The sequence below is a fragment of the Sinocyclocheilus rhinocerous genome, unplaced genomic scaffold (assembly GCF_001515625.1).
Source record: "Sinocyclocheilus rhinocerous isolate Xijiao unplaced genomic scaffold, SAMN03320098_v1.1 scaffold585, whole genome shotgun sequence".
NCBI lineage: Eukaryota > Metazoa > Chordata > Actinopteri > Cypriniformes > Cyprinidae > Sinocyclocheilus > Sinocyclocheilus rhinocerous.
In genome coordinates, this window is record NW_015630024.1 from 2,346,695 (window position 1) to 2,374,044 (window position 27,350).

Here is a 27,350-nt window from a genome sequence, read left to right on the forward strand (position 1 = left end):
ATATTCTTATAATATTATATATCATATCTGTATATATATATATATATATATATATATATATTTGTATGTATATTATGTATTACTAATATTTTATTTGATAAACTTTATACATCATGTAAATATTATTCTTCTAATCCTTTTTATATTATTCTAGTCATTAATTATATGACTTTTCATTAATTTTTCAACAGTAATAACTTAATTTTATATGCAATATATACACATATGATTACAAGATTACAAGTTAATAATAAATTCTAAAGCATTTAAAAGTATAACAAATGAATGAATAGGATTAAGATTTTTTCTGAATAATGAATCTTTAGAATCATGGGTAGTGTAGTTATTACAAAGAATTAGGCTATAAAACATTTCTTTTTTTAAATGTGAAGCAGTGACTCGCTGTGACTTATGGTTTAAGCATATACCATCGCTTAACCTCAGAGCTCGTGGCTGGTCTGTCTTGAAAGATTTAGGCTACATATTTTGTAAAAATATATTTTCCTATGGAGAGAATAAATTATATTTTACTTCCGTAATCCAACCGTTATGCTATATTTCCAAGACAACAGCTGCTGCCTAGTCCAAGACAGGCACTCAATCTTCCTCTGCTTGCATGTAAGCGAGGTTCTGCATCTGAGACGCTTCTATCATCACTCTGACAAACCAAACCTCACTAAAACCCTGTAAGTGATCCAACCATCCATCTCTCCCTCTCAATTCTTCCCTCAGTTCAAACCAGAAAGGTTTGAGGGTGTAATGAAAGATGCTGAACTTTTTATCTTTTGTAGGAGATGTGTAAAAAGCTCGTCTTTGCAACCTCCTCGGCAGCAGAATATGAAGAAACGTCTCAGTTAAGCTTTAAAGAGCACTGGAGAGAGTGGGCTGCTCAGATAAAAACCAATGACATAAAAGCCGGGTGAGATCTGAGAAGTCACCATGACCGTCTCTTTCTGTGGTGCTTTAGCACCATATAGGTGTCGGTAAGAAAATAATGGGAAGGTAGAGGAAATGAGAGAGAGGGTAGTGTGATGATAGCGGTGTCATGGAGTGGAGTCTCACAGGACTCTTCAATAGAAGGATTTACAGTGAATGAGAAGATCATGCCTGCTGCAGACTCTGAGGAAACACTAGGAAAGCACTTTTTACCCACTGTGAACAGCAGCATGCATGCTGACAATCAGCCAAACTGCTCCTTGTGATGATATACAGCTAGAGGGTTTCAAATGAGGCCATATCACAGCTGCCATTAATACAAACACATGTTCTTCCTGCTGTCATTATATTTGGTATTCACAGCAGTGTGCCACTGTAAATCTGTAAATTAAACATAAATAAATAAATAAAATAAAATATATATAGGTATATGTACACTACTGTTCAAAAGTTTGTGGTTGGTAAATTTTTCTAAAATGTATTTTAGTCTCCTATGCTCACAAGAGCTGCTTTTATTTGACCAAAAACAGTAAAAATAGGAATATTGTTAAATATAATTACAATTTAAAATAACTGTTTTCTATTTCAATATGTGTCACACCGTAATTTATTCCTGTGTTTCAAAACTGAATTTTCAGCAGCCATTACTCCAGTCTTCAGTGGCACATGACCTTCAGAAATCATGCTAATATTCTAATTTGGTGCTCAAGAAACATTTCTTATTATTGTTAATCTTATTATTATACTATTATTATTATTATTATATCAGTGTATTATCCATGTTGAAAACAGTTGTGCTCCTTAATATTTTCGTGGAAACCATGATACTTTTTTTTCCAGGATTTTTTTCATGAATAGAAAGTACAAAAGAACAGTATTTATTTGAAATCAAAAAATCAAAATGTAACATTATACATGTCTTTAATGTTACGTTTCAATTTAATGCATCCTTGCTAAAGTAATTTCTTACTGAATAACCCCCCCCAAACTTTTAAAACAGTGTATAAAATACATTTAGAAAACAATACTTTTTAATTAAAATATTTTTTTGTCTTTTTGAGCCTGATGTGACCTAAGTGCCACCCCACCTTGATCTGGAACGCTTCCTGCCCAGTGCTGGGTTGCTGCCAAGGCGGTAGGTGCTTGGGCCATAGCTCTCCTTCTCTCTCTCATCATGCTTTCTGTCTGAAGAGCGAGCTCGTCTGTCTCTGCGGCTGGGGGAACGAGACTGAGACCTGAGAGAGGAGAAAGAGAAAAAGAGATTGAAAGGAAAGAAACATGGTCAACTTAGAAGTCTTGCTCAAGAAATCAACCCACAGGTTAGACTTCTTGCTGCTGTTAAATTAACTGTCAGTTGATGATGGTCCTTTGCTCTTTGCTCTCTTTTTACCTCTTTAAAACCTTTTTGACAGATGGAGAAAGTTCTAAAAATGAGTAACTGAGGAGTTGAGGTCTTGAACATTGAAGAAAGGTTATAATTGCAAACAAAAACTATTAGATAAAGTAAAATATTAAATTACTTTTAATTAAAAAAATAGCTGAAATAAATAAAGCAAAATTTTGTGTGGATGACATTAAAACCATGAAATAAATATGATACGGTTAATGTTTTGCTTGTGAGATTTCATTGTTAATTTTTGATGACAATTAAAACATGCTGCAAGCTATTACAATTTTTGGGGAAAACCCACACACATTATATGTCCTGTTAGTATTTGGCATAAATCAATTAAATAGCTGTCACATTTTTTATCTATGACAGTCCTTGACTTATGTGCCATACACAGCAGACATCACTGTAAACTTTACAAAGATACTGAAGAAATGTCATGGACCTGGAAAATTTGGGCAAATCAGTGAGCACTGTTCTCCAGTGCAAGCCGTCTGGGACTGACACTAGACCTGAGTGGATCTCAAATGGCGAATCATAAATGTCAAGAGTGACGGTAGTTACAGTTTACAGTTGTAAATGAAGCAGCAATTGGCACATTTATAGCCGATTTCACTGACAGCAAGTATTGCAGTATACTGCGATGCTGTGAATTTTACAAAACCCTGAGTAAAAAAACAAGGCAGTGGCTATTTGCACTAAGTGTAAATAGCGATAGATGGATTCTATTTACACTAAGTGAAAATAGCAGTATTTTTTTAACTATATGCTATTTACACTAAGTGAAAATAGTTAATAGATTCTATTTACGCTGTTAAAATAGCAAGATTTTCTACTAATTGCAAATAGTGGCAATTATCTGAACCTATTGTAGTACATTATAAAACAGTATGCAATAATACCGTATTGAGTGTAAATTATAATTTTAATTCAAATTATTAAAAGGATGCCACCTTATTGGGACAATAAAGCCCTCCCTACACCTACCCTAACCCTACCCGAAACTTTATTTTCAACTTTTTGATTATTTCCTTCATTTTTATTGAAAATAAATGCCTTTCTGATGCGATATGAGATTTGAAAAGGGAGAAAAAAAGTTTGCCAAAAGGCGGGTTCGAACTCGGGTCGATCGCGTCAAAAAGCACGCGCCTTACCATGAAACTGATGTGTAACATGCGTCTTTTTTCAGTGTTGACTATCCCAATCACACGTTGGTGGGTGGAGTTAGTGTAAATAGCCTCTGCCAACAAGGCGGGCTATTTGCACTTAGTGTAAATAGACACTCCGAAAAAACAAACACCTTGTGAAACATCTCTCCAAATTCTATAAAATATCAACTCCATTCAGTTTCAATAAGAATTGTGTATTTAATTCATTGCAGGGCACGGCCACGCCATTATTTTAATGTTCAATAAATAATAATGCCTCACTGATTCTGGAAAATGCTCGTAATGTTGACGAACACAATCCAGTAACAAAACGGATGGGCTGTTATTAAGAGTTGTGCGCAGGTTGAAATGTAATCATACGTGTATATACCCACTCAGAAGGATAATGTGAATTAAAATAAATATCTTGTATGCACGTACACTTCAAACAAGTAGAGCAATGAAAATGTGGGGGTCAGGAACAGGCAGAGAGAGAGAAAAATATATATTTATACAGACAGGAAGAAGAAAGTAAAACAGATATTAAATCTAATCATTAATAATCTACTGCAGGGGTGTCAAAGATATTATCTGATGAAGAGGAAAGTATTTTTTTCCCCACCATAATACATTTGCATCCATTTATTATAATTGTGTCCAGTGTGAATTTCATTTTTCTTTTCTTTTTCCGCTACACTGGACAGATATACTCATTAAGGATAAATGTGTGGCTGGTTCCTGGTGTTGACGCACCAACTGGAGACGAGATGTCAGGTGTCAGGAGACAGCAAATAAAAAGGAGTGAGTAGCTTTAAATACCGACACGGTATTATTAGCGGTAACAAAATTAGAGGTGTAGGGTATCAGACCGAATCAGACAATTTAAGATTTGATAAAGAACAGTTGAAACACGAGGAGCCGAATTCCACAGAGGCCCAAGACACAGGATGTTCGTAAATCAGATCCTGGCGCCACAAGCCTGAACCAACTAGCCAGAGTTGATGTTATACGGCTCGTTCAATGAATCGCTGGCCGTCTCAGTGATCAGCCGTAATGCAGTGATTCTGTCCAAATTCCCTTTAAAATCTTAAATGATTCCCTTTGAGCTAAATTGACCTGTTTCCCTTACAGAGGCATAACACTGGTCATGTTTGATGTCAGAAAACAGCCGCTTTATAATTACTTCTGGCCCTAGGATTGCTAATTCAATGTCCATGCTCACTGTCGGAGTCACCGACTGAGATATGGGCTAGTTATTAATGAAGGCTATAATAAAAAACAACAGGCTCATGGTTTGTGTGGTGATGTTTGATTTATAACACTTACTAATGCTATATATAAAAAGTTATCTAGTCAAATGAGCCGTTTTCTAGTTTCCTTGATGATGATGTATTATAATTATTGATTAAATAACAGGTAGATAATTCACTAAATATGGTAAACATTGCTGTTGTCACTATGAAAAAGATGGAGATAAAACAATGATTTTACTGTAATTTTACTAGAATTTCAGACTGGAATCAGGTTTTAGGTTTTGTTTTTCGTTATTTAAATGCTACTGCTTTTATAATTGATAAATGATCAATTTTATACAAAAATTCTATACTAATCCGTCTAAATAAAGTAAAAAATAAAATATACAATATTGGTCAATATACAATCCCATTCAAAAGTTAAGGGTCAGCAAGTTTTTTTTTTCTTTTAAAGAAATAAATACTTTTATTCAGCAAAGGCATTCAATTTCTATTTAAATTAAATGCTGTTCTTTTGTATTATGGATTCCACAAAAATATTAATCAGCACAACTGTTTTCAATTGATAATAGGGCTGTGACGGTATGGGATTTTTTCTTACCTCGGTGAAGAAGCAACATATGATTCAGATGTTGAATCGGCGTCGGGGCCGTCGGCGCGAGTGGGAGCTCTGATTGGATGTTCAGTTTAGCGAATGAGTCAGTGCCCGAGAATTAAAGCGAAAGTGATGAAAACAAGCACGTAAATGAAGGCGGTACAGACAGAAGGCTGTTTAAATGTTTAAATGTTTAAAAGCTTTTTGGTCCGACGCTGCCGACAACACCGTAGGCTTTCGTCGCCGCTAGTTCTTTGAAGTCGGCTTGGTGTGTCCCGGCCTTTAGACCGCCCGCTCCGGTTCAAATTACACCAAGAGTTACCGACCGCTACCGTGCTTTGTTCGGGAATTTAATCCCGCATCGCAAGAAATCTGGTCATGTAGATCTGGAATGCAGACCTCTAGATTCCTCCTGCAAATACCTTGCAAAAAAAGTGCGGTGATGACCTCAACACCACGGTCGGCATCTCATTACCGCGGTAATGCGGTTATCGTCACAGCCCTAATTGATAATAATACAACTGTATTGGTAATAATAAGAAACGCTTCTTGAGCACCAAATCAGCATATTAGAATGATTTCTGAAGGATCATGTGACACTGAAAATTGGATTAATGGCTACTAAATTTCAGCTTTGTCATCACATGAATAAATTACATTTTAAAATATATTTAATAAAAAAAACAGCTGTTATAAACTGTAATAATATTTCACAATATTACTCTTTACACCAAGGTAAGCATAGGAGATTCAGTGTGCAAATAATGCTGTTTAGATTTGAAAAATTTTAAATATTCTATCAATTTAAGTCAAGTCAAAGTTAAGTCAAAAAGTCAAAAAGAAAGGTAATACTCATAGGTTATAAGTAAAAATCAGATCTAAATCTAAAAACACTCTTTAGAAACCTGCTTCCTAGTATTTGAAAGCTTGACATGCACTTTAGCTCTTTACCTCAATATCCTCATGACTCAAATAGTTTATTAAATTCCTCTTAAATTCAAAATCAGCTCACAAAGAATGGCAATTACTGGGAAAGAGTACAAAAGGTGAGTGCTGAATACTTTAACACACATTTCCTCTACTGAAGTGGCGATATTCAGACACACTTGACCAGGACTCGGTCCAAACACGAGCTGACCTGCTCTAAAACAAACACTTGTGGTCTAAAGGCCCTCTGCCACTCGACAGCAATCAGGGAACAAGGTCAAAACCACAAGGTCACATGTCTGGCTTGAGAAATGTACATGTCCATTCTTGCTAATGACATGGTTGTGGAAGGACATGACAGATTGTGGACAAAGGCATAGTGCCACTCCAGACACTCATTATCTCAGGTCATCTGAGGACTAATGGGAAAGGGCAACACTGGAAGGCCATGATGGGGCTGTACCCAATAAGAAATTAACTCGGAAGTGAGACGATCTGGATTAGACGGAGATGGGATTGTCATCTTAATGCAGACGCTGCAGTCTGCGCAGTGGTGCAAAGCCTATGAAGTAAGCGGATGAACTGCAGTTCAATAACAGAGGAATAAGAAAACCACCAGGGATAGAAAGATTTCTCATACAGCTCTTAGCTGGAGAACATGGCTAAAGCCAAGGCGATATCTACAGAGCCCCACAGGGGCTCAGCCAAACTAGATTAGTAGTCTAAGAAGAGCTTCTGCCCAAAACTCATCTCAATCTTTCTCTTGCGCAGACACGAGATTTATTCTACAAATCTATATAAATATATATGAATCTATCTATCTATATATATATATAAATATATACACACACATAGAGAAAGAGAGAGAGAGAATGAGGCCATTCCTTATCTCGTATTAGAGGAAGCGGTTTTACTCCTTTCGATATTTCACCTACCAAGTTCATCTGAGTTATAGCCACACTTTTTGCCCTTGTGTGGCAAGTTTGCATGGAAATATAACCAAGGAAAAGAGCCAGAGATTGTGAAAGATGGAGAGAGAGAGAGAGAGAGAGAGAGAGAAAGAAAGAAGAAAGCGAGGCCCTTTACACACTGTAAGTGATTTAAATGCTGGGGCCAAAATGATTTAATCTCCAGAAATTATATTATGGCATGTCAGGAAGGGCATGATGAGGGGACTGTAATTACTGCAACTTCAGCAGCGGATAATGACAAATCGGCCTTGGTTTCCAATAAAGAGGACGAATAAAAAAAGGAGGGCGGTGGAGGGGTGAACAAAAGTTTAGAGGTGGGGTATTGCATCCTTGCCTCAAGTTTCTGGGAATAACACTTTTGACAAGCCACTCTCCCCACACGTATTTACTGATATAGATGCAGAAAAAAGTATGTGAACCCTTGGACAATTACTACTGATTTCTGCATATAGTGGTCATTAAAAGTTTTAAAGTCAAAATTACTCCTAAATTCTTCCAGATATTCCTATCTGAAAATGAGCTGAAATTACAGGAATCATTTGGTGCACATTGAGACCTTAATTTTAGAGAGTTGTTTTAAATTTAAATGCTATTACCATTTTCCGAACCTCATATTGTTCCAAACCTGTAAAAAAAAAACAAAAGAAGATATTTTGAGAAATGTCTGGGTCATTTTTTGTCCATATAATGAAGGTCAATGCTTGATTATCAACATTCTTTAAAATATCTTCTTTTGTGCAGAAGAAAAAAGTCAGACAGGCTTAGAACGGCATGAGGATGAGTAAATGAGAAACTTTTTGGGTGAACTGTCCCTTTAAATTTAAGGCTCTACATGCTCGTTCCACCCTGCACTGAATGTTTACACTGCGTGTTCAATAAAAACGTCTCAGTGTTTGTGTTTTATTTGTTTAAGCTGATCTAAAGTTGTGACTTTGTTGAAGATCAGATCACATTTTTCAACTAATTTATACAGAAATCAAAAGTTAACACAAGGGTTCACATACTTTTTCCTGCAACTAAGTTTAAGAACTGAAATTTTCAAATGATTAATTCCAACTTTTAAGCCCTAAAACCACATTTTACATTTAACTCAAAAGGCCACTTCAATTAACATTTTTGGATGGATAAGGTGGAAAAGGCAGTTTAAAAACATAATTACATTTCAGTAAATGTAGCCCTAGGTACATGCCATCAGCAATTAACAAGCTCTTTCTTAACAGTTTAAATCGTTCCTGGAAAAATGTTACAACTACCAAGCCATTACCTGGATCTCCTGAAGGTGCGGTAGGCACTGGGCAATGAGTGCTTGGTTTTGGATTTGGATCTGGAGCGCGAGCGGTACCTGGACCGAGACCTTCTCTTATGTTTTTTCTTCCTCTTGTCCCGTTCTCGATCCCGATCCCTATCACGACCCCTTTCAGGCCCACGGGAAGAAGAGGAGGAGGAAAAAGTGGTCACATGAGAAGCAGGGGCGTTCGCACTCCTTGTTAGCGCGCTTTCCAGAGGCTGGTAGTCAAAGCCTGGTATACGAGACGTGTGTTGAGGGATGCCACTCATGGGAAGGGCGGACACCAATGGCTGTAGAGACACAACAAAGAAAGAGGGATTAGACACACGAGACCTGAAGCGCATCTCAGACAGGCACATGAAAGAAAACTGCCATTTTAATGAGCAAAATCCAATCAGGCTGCTTTCTCTGGACAAAATTACGACACATATTAGATGAAAGGTGGTCCCAATGGCTTTCTAAATTTGCGCATCTGCCCCAATCAATAGAGCCCCAACTGGCTTCGAGTGGTCTCGGGGACCGTATCCAATTTAGAAAGGTTTTTGCCATCAGTGTATGTCTCCATGTGAAAGGAAGCAATGTTACTATGTATGTGGACGGCTCCCCAGAGCAGTGCCCGTGTCTTTTTTATCCCTGGTCCTAATAACTCCACTTCGCTCCTTCCACCCCAGAAATAGCGCTAATTAAAAATACTGGTTGTTTCGCAGCATAATATGGGTCTGGCAGAAAGATAATTGGCCATTCTCTTCTGTCGTAATCACTTCAATATGTGTCTGTCTGGTTAAATGAGATCCCCTCTGCTGTTGGATTCACATCAGAAATGGAATTTCATCAATCAACGCTGCAGCTCACGCTGTTGAAACCACATCTGGGGGTCTCGGTTCATCACACGCGAGGAAATAAAAAGTCTATTTTATCACGAGGCAGAAAAGGCTTTGGACTCAATAAAGTCAGGCTTGAAATCTAAGGGCTACAGGTCATATAATACAGCTCTGGAGAGCTTAAACGGAACCAGGACGCAATATCATCCTGAAATATTTTTAAACGTGTCCCAATTAATCTAGAAATAGTGTTTTTCTCTTTCTATCTAGCATGGGAACGTCTCTTATGTAAAAGATAGTGCTGCTCAGGGCAAGAGGGTGTTGGAGTAGGTGCTGTAGATGGAAGATTAGAAAAGTGCATTCAATTTGATAACTCTCTAGCTGGAGTTACATAATGGGACGCAGGGTTGGGTTTGATTTCAGGGGCTTTGGGTTGACATTTGGCTAGATAAACCCCAAAGGAGAGCGTGGCACAAGTGTCCGGTCTCTCACGTCTGTTTTCAAGAGATAGGGACAAAGTGCCCTCTGAAATATCAAGCCTGCTAGAGCCCATGTAATCAGGCATGTGTATATTTTTACATTTTCTAAAAAAAAAAAGGTTGCCAGAGCATTAGCTATGCAGTTTCTAGAATGTTGCTTACTGGGCAAAGTCAAACGAGGACAGCCTCAAGATCAGGCATGTGTATATTTTTACATTTTCTAAAAAAAAAAAAGGTTGCCAGAGCATTAGCTATGCAGTTTCTAGAATGTTGCTTACTGGGCAAAGTCAAACGAGGACAGCCTCAAGTATCTATGATGTTTTGGTCACTAGTTATGGCTTGGGTGCCACCTTCAACATGGATTTGTGAGATTTTCTGAACAGTTTTATTGTAATAGAGCAACATACCACATGATTTCAGCACAAACTTTGTAGGACAAACCATGCAGGATGACTTAAGAAGTTTAATACTTAGGGTTAGGGTTTTGTTAAAATCCATAACCCAAGGTATGAGCAATAGTGATGCTTTGCCTTTTAAGTACTACTAAGTACACACCTTCAGAGAAGAGCTGAGAATGCCAGGTCAGCAAAGTTAGAGAGCTTAGTCATTGCGCATGTTAATAAGGAGAACATGTTCATCCAAATCCCTACAGTATAAAAACCAGCTGCTGTTCCGCTATTGGAACTCTATTAAGAAATTCAAGTGAAAGGGAGAGAGCGAGGAAGATAGAGTGTGAGAGAAAGACAAACGGCAAGGTCTAACCTTTCATTTCTTTCATAAATGTTTTCATTTGGTCCTTCACACACAAACATGGTACAAATCGCAATCTGAAGATTGTATTTGTCCTCTATCGATCTATAAATATGTCAAACACTGTGTTTGTTCAACCTGAGACTGTGTCTAAAGCAAACTAGCCTGAGCAAAGAAACAGTCTGTGAGTGGTAGTTTGCGCCGACAGCTTTAGGGGTTAATCACAGCCTTACTTGCTCAATAAAGACACAGGGGAATATGAGTGCAAAACAGGCCTGTCTCCTCTTTTAGAAGTTTGTATTAGCTGATAATGGGTTAAATTCTACCACTTACAAGGTTTGCCTAAATAAAAGCAATTTAGAGCATTTAATTTGCTCTCATCAAGTTGCATTAAATAAATAAATAATCAAATTAATTATACAATATTCTGATTAATTAATTGACTATATCTGAGAATTGCCCCAAATTAAAAAATTTAAAAAAGAAAAAAAAAAAGAAAATAACTGATTATTAGAATATTCACAGCTACTCAAAGGGAGAAAAAAACTATAAAATTACATTGATATTATAAAAAAAAAAAAATAATGTAAAAAAATATACACGCACACACACATACAAACACACGTAAGTATATACCTACCTATCTACATACATACATCTATATGTATCTATCTACTATAAAATAAATATTTTAAAATATGAGACAATAAGAGAAACCGAGACACATCCAAACAGAGTACACAGACAAAGCTCCTCAGGGGTCGTGACAAGTAAAGAAGTGGTACCTAGCACAGCAGAAGAACAAATGTATGGAGTCATTAAAACCCCGGTGCTAAATTCATCTGCTCCGTCTGCAGTGAGAAGTGCGCAGCATATTTAATCCATCTGTTCTTCATACTTGCAGAGAAAAACAAATGTAAGTGGGGTAAATTGCTGCTATTTAGTTCACATTCTCTGGAGACACTGCCAGAATCCGAAGTTTTTACCATAGTAGTTTTGTTATTTTTTAAACCATCTCCACTGGATTGAAAGTGTTTGGACTGACAGCTTAGAGAAAAAGTCATGGAGGAAGTGCCTCAGGTGGAAGTGTGCAATTACAGCCAGCAGCTTTTTCCTTGTATATATTTCTCACAGTAAATACACACTCCGGGTCACAAAGGGCGGGAAAGCGTCATCAGAGACGAGTCAGCAGATCCGTCTTCGTCAACTTTTGACACGATCACCTCAGTCTCCTCAGATTTTCCCCAAACATTGACTGCACAAGGCAGATTCAGTGTTATGAGAGCCATTTAAATGCATGAGCAGTGGCACAACATTCTAGATAGTCTACATCTCTCTCTCTCTCCTATAGCCAGCAAAAGTACAGACACCCTTTTTCATTCAAATAACGACAACTAGAATGAGTCTCTTTGATCTTTGCCAGTTTACTTCGCTCTCCCGGGATTCCTCGGATATTGAGGCGCAGCGACTCTGGCACAGACTACGCATTGACACTCAGCGCTACGCTAATTAGCTTGGGCTTCCTGAAACGAACCATTATTTATGATTCTCTTTAGCTTCTCTAAACAAAAGGCTATTGTTTCTCTAATTCTGGAGGAGCATCTGGAGTTTAGGACAATCATTCCAAAGGTACTTCAGGGAAACAGGAGTTTAATTTATTTACGATTTCTCTCCACACACATCTAATGTCACATCTAATGGGAGTCTAAAAAGCTATTATCTTAGTAATTACAGAGAAATGGACTTCATATTTACTTTCCGAATTTTCTTTGCCACAAGAAAAATGTTTTCCTCTAAAACAAATTCAACACCACACTTTTGATCTCCAAATCATGGTAGCGAACGTCTGGAGCACTTTTCACACTACTCTTAAAGGAGCACTGTAGTGGTGTTGGGGACCACAGGGAAGCTTTAATCTGATCCGACATTCGCATGAAACATTAGGACACTTTCCTTCCCACAGGATCTCTGATTGAGGTCGATGAAGGGATTTTAGAGATTCTGAAAGCTGCTGCGTGCAATCTCACTACTCCATACACATGGTTAGGTACCTGCCAAATCGCCTTGGCATCTGCTGGACAGTGAAAATGCAAAACTAAGTAAGTGCTGAAGAGTGAAGAATGATTGGTTGATTTCTGAGAGTTGGAAGGGGAGAGATGTAGTAAGCAATTGAAAGGAAGCGGTAAAGCCATTGCATCATGCTGCATGGCAAGCGAGGGATTATGGGGAAAAAATGACCGAGAGGCTAGTTTAGAGTAAATTAAAATTAAAAGTCCATGCAAACAATGCAAGCTGGTCACCTTTTTGCATTCAATCATCTGAGTGATACAGCATATCCTGTCTTTAATAATAATATTACATGGAAAAACTACGTGAACCCTTTCGATTAAAGGGATAGTTCACCCAAAAATGAAAATTTTGTCATCATTTACTCACCCCCTTGTTGTTTCAAACCTATATGAGTTTCTTTCTTATGTTGAACATAAAATAAGATATTATGAAGAATGCTGGCAATCAAACAGTTGATGGCCCCCATTGACTTCCATAGCATTTCTTTCTTTACTATGGAAGCCAATGGGGACCAACAACTGTTTGGTTTTTCAGAATTCTTTAAAATATCTTCTTTTGTGTTCAACATAAGAAAGAAACTTATACAGGTTTGGAATGACATGAGGGGCAGTAAATGATGACAAAATGTTAATTTTTGGGTGAACTAATCTTTTAACTTGATTTGTTATAAATTTTGATATAACTTTCAACAGAGTCTGTTTAAACAAATAACACAAAGACATATTTTCTCGTGTCTATTGAACACAGTGTGAAAATACTAACATTGCAAGGAGGAAAAACTATGTGAACACATAGGCTAATGGCTACTCATGTAATTTTGAGTTCAGTAAGAGAGGCGAGATTGGTGGTGTTGGTCAGCGCCGCCCTAAAATTGTGGGTTTACTAATCACAAAAAGCATTGCCTGATGTGTACAAAACGTCAAGCAAAAGAGTGCTGAGAACATCTGAGATTGAGAACTGCAGACCTGCCGAAAATTGAAAGGGGTCTCTAAAAGCCTTGATGTTCATCAGTCCTTGGTAAGACAAATTGTCTTTCTAAAACAACACTTGTGAGTTTGCAAAAGAGCACCTGGATGTTCCACTGCTCTACTGTGCAAAATATTCTGTGAACAGATAAAACCCAAGTTGAGTTGGTTGGGGGGGGCATTATATAGGAGAAAAAAGGCACAGAAGTGGAGGGGCCATCATGGATTTGGGCTGCTTTTATGCTTGGGAATGAAGCTTTCCCAAGCTTTCAGGACATGTTGTAAGAGAATGTAAGGTCATCTGGCTGCCAACTGAAGGACAATGACACTAAGCACATGAGCAAACCAACAACAGAAAGGCTTCAACAGAAGAGTCCTGACCTCAACCTGATTGAGATGCTTTAGCATGACCTCAAGAGAGCCCATTAAATAGGGATACTGAACATCTGCGATTTAAATGTAAATGGCTGCAGTTCAACAAGTCAAGATGGCTGAATGCAGTACTCTCTTCTGGTCAGTACTGGTGGATCAGCAGTGAACGATGGATGTGTTCACATTAATCAAGCGAACAATGAATAATCTAAAAACTGGCTAGTCATTATGAACAATCCATGAATGTTTCAATGCTGGTGGAGCTCTCATCTTCAGACATACTGCTTTTAAGTCAAAATAATTAGCTTGTTTTTCTGCAGTATGCCAATATGATGAATGGACATCTGTCAGGAGCTGCTTGGCTAAGTAACAGCAACACAACGGGTTCTTACTGACGTTCTGGAAGGTTCCCACCAGGGAAGTGAACTATAAAAGAAACACACTGATTATTTAAATGTAAGGCAATCATGAAGGGAACTATTATAACAATGGCTTTATTAAATAGCAAATTTGCTAGAAAAATCGGTGACCTGCCGACTTATTGTGGTTCAAAAACTGTAAAGTGCAATTACATTAAATGATATGGAAGAAAACAAAATAATTAGCAACTCTTAAATGAGTCAAACAAACTAACACACAAAATATGTAGGGACAGCTGATGATAATTCTAATAATTCATTATTTATTCCCTCATGTTGTTCCAAACCTGTATGACTTTGTTCTGTGTAACACACACACACACACAAAATATATATGAGAGATACCAGATTTTGATACCACAGCAACTAATATTTCCTATGAACATTTTGAAATTACTTTGTGTGCATTTAAACATTTAAGTGCAATACATTTGTGAAAAAGAACTCAATTCAGTACTTTTGTGTTCCACAGAAGAAAGAATGTCATGCAGGTTTGGATTATTTTTTTTAAACAAACCTTCCCTATCTACCATTGGTCAGAAAAAAACAGTTAGCCCCACCCCAAACTCACACCATTGGTTGACTCATTGTTGCCGTGAAGGGCTGGTCGGGATTCGCAAACAAACAAAGCTGTGTTTTGAAAGCACCACAGACACACAGTGTTTACTCTTTGATGAAGTCAGCCTATGAATTGCTTATAGTTTTCTCTGCATAGAAAATAGAGATAGGAGAAAAAAAAAAAAAATCATAAAATAATCCATAAACTTTTAAGACAAATGAGGCACATCCTATACAATTTCTGCATGTCAAATAAGAGAGAGAGTTCAACACCAGCTTCAGAAATCTCTATCCCAGCCATGATACACACAAAATGCTTCGGTGACACCGCCAATCCCTGCATTCTCGTTTAACACGGACAAAAGAGAAGTGCAACGGCACCGAGTCTCACCTCTGCACCCCTGCTTTTGTCACTAATCAGGAACATGTTCCCTCCTGAGTGATGACTGTCTTGTTAAAGCAGTACCTGCTGGAAACACCTCTCCCATGAGAGCTTCTTTTAAAAAGAGCAGCTCGGATACAAAGAGCCCAATCAATTAAATGGTAAATCACACATCAGAGGAAGAGAAACGCCACAGCCCTGGGGCAGGAGTGTGTGCAACTGGGAGCGTGAACAAGCTCAAATATACAGATGCACATTAAGGGCACATCAAACAGGTCCCGACAACCTCACATCCAGGGTAAAAACTATCACACATGAAAGACAATAAATGTGACACCATGGAGACCTTAGTCTTAGCATCAGATGTCTGCTGCCCTCATACTCAGTCTGATAAATACTGCTTAAATAACAGAAAAGCACTTTATCCACCTGACAAGCTCTAATCTGATTGGCTGACTTGGCAAGAACTGTAACAGCACACAAGTTTTTTTTTATTTATTTTATTTTACTTTGTTAACATAAGTCATGTTAACAAGGTACTGGGCTGATACAACAACAATTTTAAGGGTGAAATTTGTTAAAGTTTGCCAGGTAAGTGGAATCAAATCATTTAAAAGATATTCACAGGAATGTTTTGTTGTTGTTGTTTTTTGTTTTGTTTTTTTGCGGGGTATTTGAAGATAAACACACTCATAAATGACACACAAAATATGTTGTTGGTTGATTTATATATTTAATTAACCTAATTAAATTTACTGAAGAATTCTATGTTTTATATATCTTCAAATTACGGACACAAGGTTGAAAACCCTTGCTCTATAGGAATGACAGATTCACACCAAGCACACAACCTGCTCTTCAAAAGGAAAATTCAGCAATGCTTAAAATAAAGTAAATTGGAATCTTAAAATAAAGACGGACAGGAAATACAAGAATAAGGGAAGTGGGAACTGGCCTGATTTCTATTTCAGCCGTTGTGAGATCTGCAGTGGCTTCTGGTTACTGTTCTTTCTTAAACTGTGACAGTTTGCGGTTCACTTGAACAATGGGCACAGTCCTAAGTGAAAACACTAAATCAAAAGTGAAGGTCAACAAGGTGGCCATATTGTCACATCTGATATTCTTTTCCTTCAAAAAGAATGGCAATGATTAGGCATCCTGTAAGCTCCACTATGTGTTCCACTTAATAATGAAAGGTCAATAATAAGAAACAGGATTAAAGTAAAAGCAATAGTAATAAAGCAGTCAATGTAAGACTGATGACACAAGGGTCGCTGGAGAGTCGGCAGTCCACTGTGAACAATTTACAGTGCATTCGTCAAACGAAAGATGGCGAAACGACCAGCTGGCACAAAGATTTTCTGCAGGCCGGAACATTTCCTAATTAATCCGAGTACACTCAAGGTGAAAAATATGGCTTTAATGATTACACGTTGACTGTTTATTTAGCACCCAGAATAAATCTCGACAACATACTGAGTGAAAGCCTGAGACGCATCTAAATTTTCCCGGCCGGTGAGCCAGGAGGTGGAAATGCCAAAAATATGCCATTTTGAAGACTGCACAGCCAACGTACAGTTTTTCAGATGAACACATACAAAGCATTGACAAATGCAAACACAAATGCAGTCATTCAGATATTGCTGTCAGAACTGTAAAAGCTCTGTGTTAAAATGCCAGCACACCAAGGACTGAGGCAACCTCTTCTAACCTCTCTTTGACATCATCTGCACATGCATGCTTTGAGCCCTGTGATAAAACATACAAGAGCGGCAGAGGGAAAAAGAGAGAGACAGTGAGTAAAAACACTAAAAAGCAGTAGACAACCACTATTAAATTAAATTACATTTCATATAAAAATGGGCATTTACTCATGTCGTTCCAAAGCCGTGTGACTTTCTTTCTTTAGTGAAAAAAAGTTATTCAGCAGAATGCCTGAGCTGCTCTTTCTCATACAATGTAAGTGGATGGGGACCAAAGGCCAAAAAAGGACCACAAAATTATCGTAAAAGTAGTCTATATGATTCTTGCACAATATTCTTCTGAAGTCCCTGTATGAAGAACAGATGGAAATTTATGTTGTCACTCATTGGAAATCTTACCTTAAAAACAGTCATGGTCACAATTCACTTTCATTCTATTGGAAAAAAAAAATCATTTTAAATATTGTACTACACTCTTTAGATTCCAAAAAGGGGTTTACACAACAATGCAACTGAAGAAGCTTTCCCTAAAGAAGCTTTCATGGAACAGTTCTCAGTATTCTTAGCATAAAAACATTAATAATCTAACCTTTTTCTACTAAAAAGAAACTTTTGTGAAATCGAAAGTTTCTTTTGATGTTCAAAGTTCTTCAATGAGTCATCTATGCCAATACATAACGTTTTTTTTTTTTAAGAACTCGTTTAAAAACAGGTTTTAGGTTTTAAAAAAAACATGAGGGGGCATAAATGATGACAGACTTTTCATTTATGGGTGAACTAACCCATTTAAGAAGCTGTTTCGGTCTTCTGAATGACATTTGGGATTTGTGACAAATTGTCCACCAGTGAAAACAAGGTCTTTGTTGAGGTAAAAATTCTTCTTTTCGCTGAGAGCTAATCTGTAGCCAATTTATTCCATTTAGGTCAGGATAAAAGTTATAGTGGGCTCTTAAATCTTTGCTATGGATTTATGTATAAACTAATTAGCGTGAACACAGGCACAGTGGCGGGGAGCCTCAACAGTTTCAGATCGCCTCATTTCCTCAGGGTCTATCGATACCATTCCCCTTTTTAATTCTGTCTTGTGACCATGATCAGGAAAAAAGGATGGCTCCAGTAAAATATTTGCCTTAACCGAAAACAGGCCCTCTATTTGATGGTTGGTTTTTAATTCCGTCACAGCTTGTTTTCATCAGTCGCTGGCCTATAATAAAGGTTGACTTCTCGAAAGCGTCACATAATAAAACAAAACAAACAAAAAAGACCAAGAAAGTTATTTTTTAAGAATGCTGTGCGGCAACCATGGTTATTTTTATTAAAAAAAAAAAAAATTCAGACTTAAATCAACATGGCGAACCACTAAGCCAAGTGTCCAACAGTAATCACAGCTATTTAAACTAGATTTTCAATTAATTCAATCGGCTGCATGGCAACAGCCCATTAAGACTTACTTCAGATTAAATCCGGAGAGCTGTGATTAAGGTTAGTCGGTTCTAGTCAGAATAGCGTTCTTTAAAACTGTAATCTGTCAGAGCCCATCGATCAATGCTAAGCTAGCATTTGGCTGTGGGTGTTAAGTGGAGGATTACACTGCGGAGCAAACTATTTGTTTAAAGGAAAAGAGCACAGAGGCGTGAGGATGCACACGGACACTACAGAAAGTGGCTACAGGATAAGCTGTCCTGATACCGTCTTCATAGTGACAGACAGATCCATAAGCACAAATCCAATACAGTTTTGAGGTGTGCTCGATCGACCGCTGGGTTTTGCCAGTAAACATGCCAATGTCTGACACCGGAACAGTGGTCAGAGGACACTTACTCCAGACCATATGTTGGCAAGCCGGCCCTCCAGAAGCTGTACTGCTATTGGCAGAACATCCAATGACAATGAAGCACAGAAAAGCACTGCACTGATTTAGCAGTTTTTCCAAAGTGCTAATTTGGAGTATTTTGTTCTTGTCTGAGGGGAAACACAAATAGACTGGTTTTTGGACTACACTACACAGAAACTGTTGAAGTAGGATTATAAAAATAACAATTATATTAAAAAAATTCACTAAATTCTGCCAAAGCTTTGGACTTTAACTTATTTTTAATGAATTGATTTTAATTTCCATTATGTAATATACTTGTTTTCTAAATAATATGAAATTAAACAATTAAAATAAATTAGAACGAAGTAAATAAAATAACATAAAAGGATTCTTTTGAGATACATGACATCACATACTCACAAAAAAAAAGCAGGAAAAAAATGATTTTCTTGTTTCACAGAAGGTGCATTTCTATTGTACTGCAAACAGCAGCGTTGAAAAAAAAATGCAGACACTGACAAAGGAGCTCTCTTTGTCTCCTTTTTCCCCAAAAAAAGTCTTCCGAGGCCTGCCATGTTCTTTCTGAAGATGCAAGCGGACTCACAGCTTCTGTCTTTAGTCTCATTTTAGATCTTGAACACAGAATTGCTTAAGTTAATATCATAATTCTTTCATGATGGCAGTGCTTGAAGCTTCAAACTCAAGTTGCCCGTTACAAAAAAAATGTTTTGTGGACTAACGATTGCATTCCTTGAGAACTGCCATTTTTTCCCTTGAATATCAGCCACTACATGGAATCCACTATATAGCGAATTGTAAACAAGCAAACAAGCGAGAGATTGCGGACACAGCAACTGTCAGCGCACAAACAGAACCAAACTTTTTTTTTTGACAGTTTCGAACACGTAGGCTTGTTTTGTTGTTGTTACCAAGACTATAACTGGTTATATTTATTTTTTAGGCCTGTGGAAAAATATATATATTAAGCTACAGTACAAAAATCTAGAACTACAGCACAAAGCAAACTGCAGAAAGTGAAAATGTAATTTGTAGGCTGGATTTAAGGATAAAATATTAACACTTCAGGGGGTTTCAGTTTGAGATCCCTGATATAAGATAATACACTAAATGCTTTTTATATTATTTCTTATTGTGTTTTGCTAGACAACATTCTATGTCTAAATTCTGTGGTTAAAAAAATAGTACTGTGTATAGGGACTAACCCAAAATGGGGAAAGAATAAAAAAACAACAACGTTCCTGAATATTGAATCCTAGTTCCAATTTTCGAAAAGTGGTCCGTCATTTCAATTCAGCTGTACAGAAGCTAAAACATTATCTATCACTTCACTCAACCAGATGCAAAATCACAGTAGACTATTTGACAAAAACCAATGCCATCAGGAGAAAACGGTGTTTCAAATCACAGCGTGTCTGAAGCCGTGAACAAAATAACACAATGATCATGAACAAACATGAATAAATATTGACTTCCATCACAACAATATGGTGGTCACAGCAAAATAAGACGCATGTTTGAATGTCCTGATCTCATTCCCTCTCCCATCCCGCATTCAATAAATGTGTCTTAGGCTGCTTCGCTCTCAAATTTGCTGCTCTTAATGATTGAAATCAATTGCAGAAAATGCTGAAACTGGACAACTGTATCCCCGTATCAGCTTTTATTGATTCAGATACACATTTTCACTACATCCAGCTAAAGCTTTGGACAGATTGAGAAACAGTCACATAAACTGCGCTTTGGCAGATGTTCTTTGCCCATTTGTTCAACTCCGCTAATTTATTTGTTTTTAATTAATCCATTTTAATTTCCATTATGTATTATACTTGCTTACTTTATGATGTAGTTTATTAAATTATTACTTATTTATTTATTTTTCAATTCAAGAGCCAGTAGGAGCACAGAAACTGAGAAGAATTAAACGTATTAGAAAGTGACTTAGGTAAAAACATAAAAGTAGTTTTTATTATAATAAATTAAAAATAAAATAATATGTCATAATAATAAATAGTCTATTTACTATTTATATAGCTTATTTACTTTTGATAAATCAACATTATTTTCCATTAAGCATTATACTTGCCTACTTACTGATGTAAATTATTAAATGTTTTTTTCCCCTCAATTCAAGCTCCTGTTTCATTATACTGTCTGTCACAACAAATCTATCTCACTAAGCCCTGCGACAGCAGTGCAGATCAAACCTATTTTATTTTCTCTCTCGTTTTTTCTGTGATCTTGTGGCACATTCATGTTCTCCAGCAAACAAGAGATGAAATACTACAAATACGAGCTCTGCCAGAAGCACTCTATGCTATCTCCAGAAGAAACAGAAAACTCTCATTGAACAAACAGGGCTGCAGTCACGGACGGCTGTGATGGATCGAGGCGGCTGTTGGTTCAACACGGCGAAAATGTATGACCACCCTGGCCTCTGCAGTTTTCTCTGTAAATGCAGCTATTAAATGCATCTATAGACATTGTAGCACATCCTTGGTTTGGTAAAAGCTAGGGAACATGACCTGATGCATGCTGAATTGGCTAGATTTGATTTTTGTTGCCATAGCAATCAGTAAAGCGCTAAAGGCTGTATATCTGGGTTGGTGGGAGCTGCAAACACAATGGGAGCTCTGTGTATTCTGAATGTGTCTCTCAGCTGTGCTGTTTTCTCACCTGCGGAAAGATCTAGAAAGGAATTAGGGGTGCACAGAACTTGTTTCTATTTTGCAGCACGTACCTATTTTCAAAATCGACTAGTCAGTGGAATGCTTCACCGTCCAGTTCCCATAATCCTGATGCGACACATTTGTAAAGGGGGTTCTGAAAACACATGTTCTGGTGTTCAATTAAGAAAAAAAAAAAGCTGGATGGAGTATATCAGAAATGACAAAGAATGCAGTTAAAAGTGCTAATAAAGTAAAAAACAAAAACAAAACAAAAAACACTAAATTTCAACCAGGACATACTATCTTAAAAGTAATAATAATGAATAATAATAATAATAATAATACATCTTAATAGTAAACAATCTATTTACTACTTGTATAGCTTATTTGTTTTAAATGAATCAACATTATTTTCCACTAAGTATTATACTACTTACTGATGCAAATTATTAAATGTTTTATCTTCCTCAATTCAAGCTCCTGTTTCATTATATATTAAGAATGAGGAACAAGACAACGAAAAAAATTTATTAATTAAAATAAGAAATTGGAATAAGCTGGATAATATTAAAACAATAAAATAAAAAATATATTCTCAAAGATAAAATAAAAAATAAACAAAATGTTTCAGTTCACATAATCCCAATGCAACACATTTGAAAAGGGGGTTTTGAAAAAACGTTCATTGAAGTAATTAATGTAACAGAAATATAATTATACATATTTGTTGTAGCCTACATATTACTCTAATGACAATCCAACTGTTAAGACACCCATAGATATTTAAAAACTATTAAAATAATTGACATTGTTTTTTCAAACAAAGGCTAACTTAAAATGATCATTTTCAATTTTCAACCCAGTGTGCCTAGAATGTTCTGTTTCAGCTTTTCACTTTGGTGCATCACTACTTCTAAAAAAGGCAAGGGAAGCTAAGATCAATGCTGGCAATCGGCTCCATCAAAGATCACAGCTGGCATTAAGCTTAAATTGACTGAAATCATTAGCACTACCGAGTCACCGGAAAAAGATAATGGCGAGGCAATGCAAAGAATGATACAGCAGTCATGAGCGATGACCGATCGCACCGATTTGCATTGAAGACGCAGCAAAAATCCTTGAAACCGTGAAGCCTTAAAGTGGGTTCAACAGAGTCCAGTCAGCAGATAAAGGCAGGACGCATCCATATTTACAGGCCGGCAAATAAGCATGCATAAACATAAATCAGGCCTGTAGGACTTCACAGCTCTTGGGCTTCAAGCATTTAGACAGGAACTCCATTACAACAAATCTGAACAAGAGCGATGCAAAGTTCCCAGCAACAAACAATTCATCTATTTACACTCAACGTGAAACTACTGCGCAAGACGAGACTCAATCACAGGCAGCCAATCAGAATAAACTACATGTTTAACGTACAGTATTTGGACCAATGAGATTTCACAATGAGCTGGAATCGATCAACAAATAGTTTACTAACAGGGCAAATTAGCGAATGTTCAAATTACAAAAAAACCTGAAAAAATACTAAAATAATGATTGAGACTAAGGTGCCTCAACAAAAGCCTGATTTTAATCGTAATTTAAATTTCTACAAAATAAAAAAGACATTTTAAGTGGTTTTATTTCCTGATTAGACTGCAAAAAAACCTACATAGATTCAAACAGATTTGGGCAAAAAATTTATTTTTGAATAATTTCGAAATATCCTGTCAGACGTCGTGTACAGAGCTAGTTAGGACGAAAACGATTTAGATGCAAGAGAAAGTTTTTTTGCATCTTGCCTGGGTAGTAACTATCTTTGTTTCTTTCCTGAGGGTGAATGACAGAACCGCCGTAAGCTACTGGAAGGTGCATCTTAAATCAGGCCTTAGAGTAAAGTAAAGGAATAAGTTGGAAACTAAATAAGGCGTCCAGCGCAAGTAATTGGGTGTCCAAGAATAAGAAGCAGAAGGGACATTCATAATGGATTTGGTTAGGAACGTACGAGTAGTGTTGTGTACATGTGAGCGAGAGACTCAGGTAAAAGCCCAGAGGAAGCAGTCCTGCATCCACCAGCTGCTTCTTCTGATTTCACGCTTCATTGGCCTCATTAATGTGGAGCTGAACCGCACGCCTGTGGAGACAAACGGCGAGATTAGTCTTCGCCACTCTCCTACTCCTACTCTCTCACGCTTTTCCTAATGGCGTCTCTCTCTCTCACACTTCTGCCTTTCTCGTTCTCTCTCTGTGGCCACCATGGAGCAAACTTTCTGGAGGAGAAACTGCGTTTGCAGCCGGCGGAGAAGATCAGGGGAAATATGAGCCGCACACAGGCAGCGCTGGCCATTATAGCAAGAGTCGGAGGAAGATCATGGTTACCATCTCAAAAACACCTGCTAAGAAACCACTCTAAGCAGACACCATGCACAATATTTAGCCATAAAGAAAGACACAAATCCTTAAAAAACTCAACTAACTCTGGAATGGGTGTCTACAATCTTTCAAGATCCAAAAAAGTACTATAAAAGTATCATAACAGTGGTCTATATGACTTCTCACTGAAAATTGTGTTTTATGGTGCTGTTATGCTTTTGGAGCTGTAACATTCTTCAGAATATCTTTTTGAAGGAAGTTATACCAGTTGAGTAAATGACGACAATTTTTAATTTTAGGTGAACTTTAAAAAAAAAAAAGTGTGGGGTCTGCAAGATTTTTTTTCATATTTTTTGAAAGAAGTTTCTTATGCTCATCAAAGCTGCATTTATTTGATCAAAAATACAGTAAAAAATAATATTGTGAAATACTATTACAAGTTAAAATAACTATTCATATGTAAATTTTGTAGAAACCATGATACAGTTTTTTTCAGGATTCTTTGATGAACAGAAAGTTCAAAACAACAGCATTTAAAGGAATAAAATGCTGAATAAAAGTATTAATTTATTCATTGCATTTATTCTGATTTAAGAATTAATTTATTTTAAAACATCTTACTGTCCCCAAACGGCAGTGTACATAACTGGTGAAGTAAAAGAGGAGATTCTGACACATTCAGTCGAAGCTTCGATGGATTTAGAAATCATCAGGGCTTCTTCAATGGCTATAAACGCTGACACAAGATAAAAAAAATCAAATAAACTCACAAGTACAAACAGACATTTTTCCTGGGAGATGCCAGCTTTGTCAGCACAACTAATTAGGAACAACCCCTCTTGCAAGTCCATAAAAATACAACTGGGATAGAATTAACAGCGTCTATACGTTCTCATTTCATCTCATCCAGTCTGTCAGCACGCAAAATCACATTTGACCCCCAGAGAGAGAACGGTTGTCAGGAATCATTTTGCAGTAATGAGCATTTATTTATTCTTATTTAAGAATTAATTTATTTTAAAACATCTTACTGTCCCCAAACGGCAGTGTACATAACTGGTTAAGTAAAAGAGGAGATTCTGACACATTCAGTCGAAGCTTCGATGGATTTAGAAATCATCAGGGCTTCTTCAATGGCTATAAACGCTGACACAAGATAAAAAAAATCAAATAAACTCACAAGTACAAACAGACATTTTTCCTGGGAGATGCCAGCTTTGTCAGCACAACTAATTAGGAACAACCCCTCTTGCAAGTCCATAAAAATACAACTGGGATAGAATTAACAGCGTCTATACGTTCTCATTTCATCTCATCCAGTCTGTCAGCACGCAAAATCACATTTGACCCCCAGAGAGAGAACGGTTGTCAGGAATCATTTTGCAGTAATGAGCATTTCCCCAAGATTCTTGATGGATCGATAAACTATGTTGCTGATTTTTACAGGAGGACTTGACTAAACAAACCACAAGGAAACCAGAGCAGCGTTATCGAGTAGGAATCCTGACGTGATGCTGACCGATGAAATAAAAACACCAAAATCTACATCCGTGACGGCAATGAGCATGATTCTGAAGTGCAGAGCAAAAACAGAAATTTTTGTCAGGGCGAGCATGTCAAGCAATGCAATGAAAGCGAAAACGAAGAGTGGGCAGCTCTTTGCAAGCGTAAGCACTATAGTAACAAGAAACCGTTCATTTAAAAGTCAAAGTTCAATGTCAATATGGCGGATAAAGTATATAATACGCATCTGATCGTATTTCAAATTCAGTTCCTACTAGTACTAGGAATTCAGAGGAAGCCTAGGTGTATGTGGTGGTAGACGGACAATGCTGGAAAACACACACACACACACACACAAACAAACAAACAAACAAACAAACCTTAGGCGCAGCAGCGGTTTCCTCAGTATGCTTGACCTCAGCCTCTGGCCCTCGCAGAGTCTGCAGGAAGAGGGCGGCTTTCCTCTTGCGCTCAGCCTGAAGTTGCCTCTCTTTGGACTCTTTGGAGGCCTGGGCCAGTTTCTCTCTCGCTGCGGCTGCTAACCGGTCCTCCAGCTTCTGTTTGGCTGGAAGAGAAAAGGGAAGAAAGGTCAGACACACACATTTGTCCTGATACACACCATATGCTCTGACAACTAAAAGCATGGGAGCTTGCGTGCATAAGTGCATTGTGTTTCTGCTGCTAAGCAAATATAAAACGTTTCTAAATGAGGCTGCTCGCGACTTACCTGGTTTTGTAAGCCAGCACGCCTCATAAAAACTGTATGGAGCTTAAAAAGCTACAAGATAATGCGTCGGATTTTAATGTTTCGCATCTACCGTGATAGAATTATCCTTTCTGACATTAACTCTCTGCTTAGGTGTTAAATGCTGCCTGGCTGCGGATTGTATAACGGTCGACAGTGTCTCGGTTTAGGCTATGTACTCATGTATAATTTTTCAGGTTTTGTTCATGGGAACAGTAATAACAAATGGAAAACGGGGGAAAAAAACAAGTCATTACATTATACAAGAACAAGAAGAGGGCCCTGTCAGTGTCCGCACTAAAAATAGGCCCCCTGCCACGGACAATCACATATAACTCGGGAACAAACGCAACTGGAGAGAGAACAGAGGCTTCTCCTTCATTACGTCACTGCGAGTGAGATAATACTATGTGTAACAGTGACAAAGAAAGAGCAGTTGGGAAAGAAACTTGTTTGAGATGTCCCTCAATCAGCAAAGCTCCTTCCGACAAGTATTTCGACAGTCACAAGTTATTTGCACTGCCTTGAAACAAAAGCAATCTTGAAGCCTTGCCGTCCTGTTACAATTTAACCTAATCCTCTGTTAGTGCAAGGCATTGTGTCCTCGCCTCAATGAGAGAGCTCAGAGACAAACCGCAATGAAATGAAGAGCAGCTACTCTTAAATTATTTCAGATGTGTTCCTGAAAGGGAAAAGAAAGGAAAGTATTGTACATATTACTTGCACAATATTATAATATATGTCTTTAAATAAATAAATAAACAACTTATGAATCATATATATTGAATAATATATATATAAAAAATGAAAAATGTTAAAGTTTAAGTTGAAGTATTGCTAAAATTAAAGCTATAGCTAATGTAAATATATAAAAGAACTAATACAAACGATGAAAGCAGATAACAAAATCACTAAAATTCTAACGTATAATTCTAAAAAGAAGAGCTAATTCAAAGTATTAATAAATATAATATAATGTAATATAATATAATATAATAGTAGTTTATAAATAATGGTACACAAAAAAAACAATGACTACAATGTATATAATGTTCCACTAAAGAAGGAAATTCATACAGGTGAGTAAATAATGACTGTTCATCTAGTCCACAAGGTTTTACCTAAAATGTAAATTGGGTTGAAGTGTTCTGGAACAGTATTGTAAATACAACTTAACCACTGATTTCTAGTCGTGTCCTCTTTTGGAAGGCCAAACA

At 37.1% G+C, this 27,350-nt stretch overlaps 1 protein-coding gene across 1 annotated transcript in view; it reads right to left on the reverse strand.

Annotated features, from left to right (window-relative positions):
* The window catches only part of LOC107739738 (splicing factor, suppressor of white-apricot homolog), a gene marked incomplete at its 5' end in the record, with an annotated part of 88,330 nt that overhangs the window by 8,865 nt on the left and 52,115 nt on the right, over positions 1–27,350 (reverse strand). Inside the window, 3 exons of the mRNA XM_016551939.1 lie at positions 2,025–2,171; positions 8,485–8,798; positions 25,769–25,953. Coding sequence (XP_016407425.1) covers positions 2,025–2,171; positions 8,485–8,798; positions 25,769–25,953 — 646 coding nt within the window. The remainder of the gene's footprint in view (positions 1–2,024; positions 2,172–8,484; positions 8,799–25,768; positions 25,954–27,350) is intronic.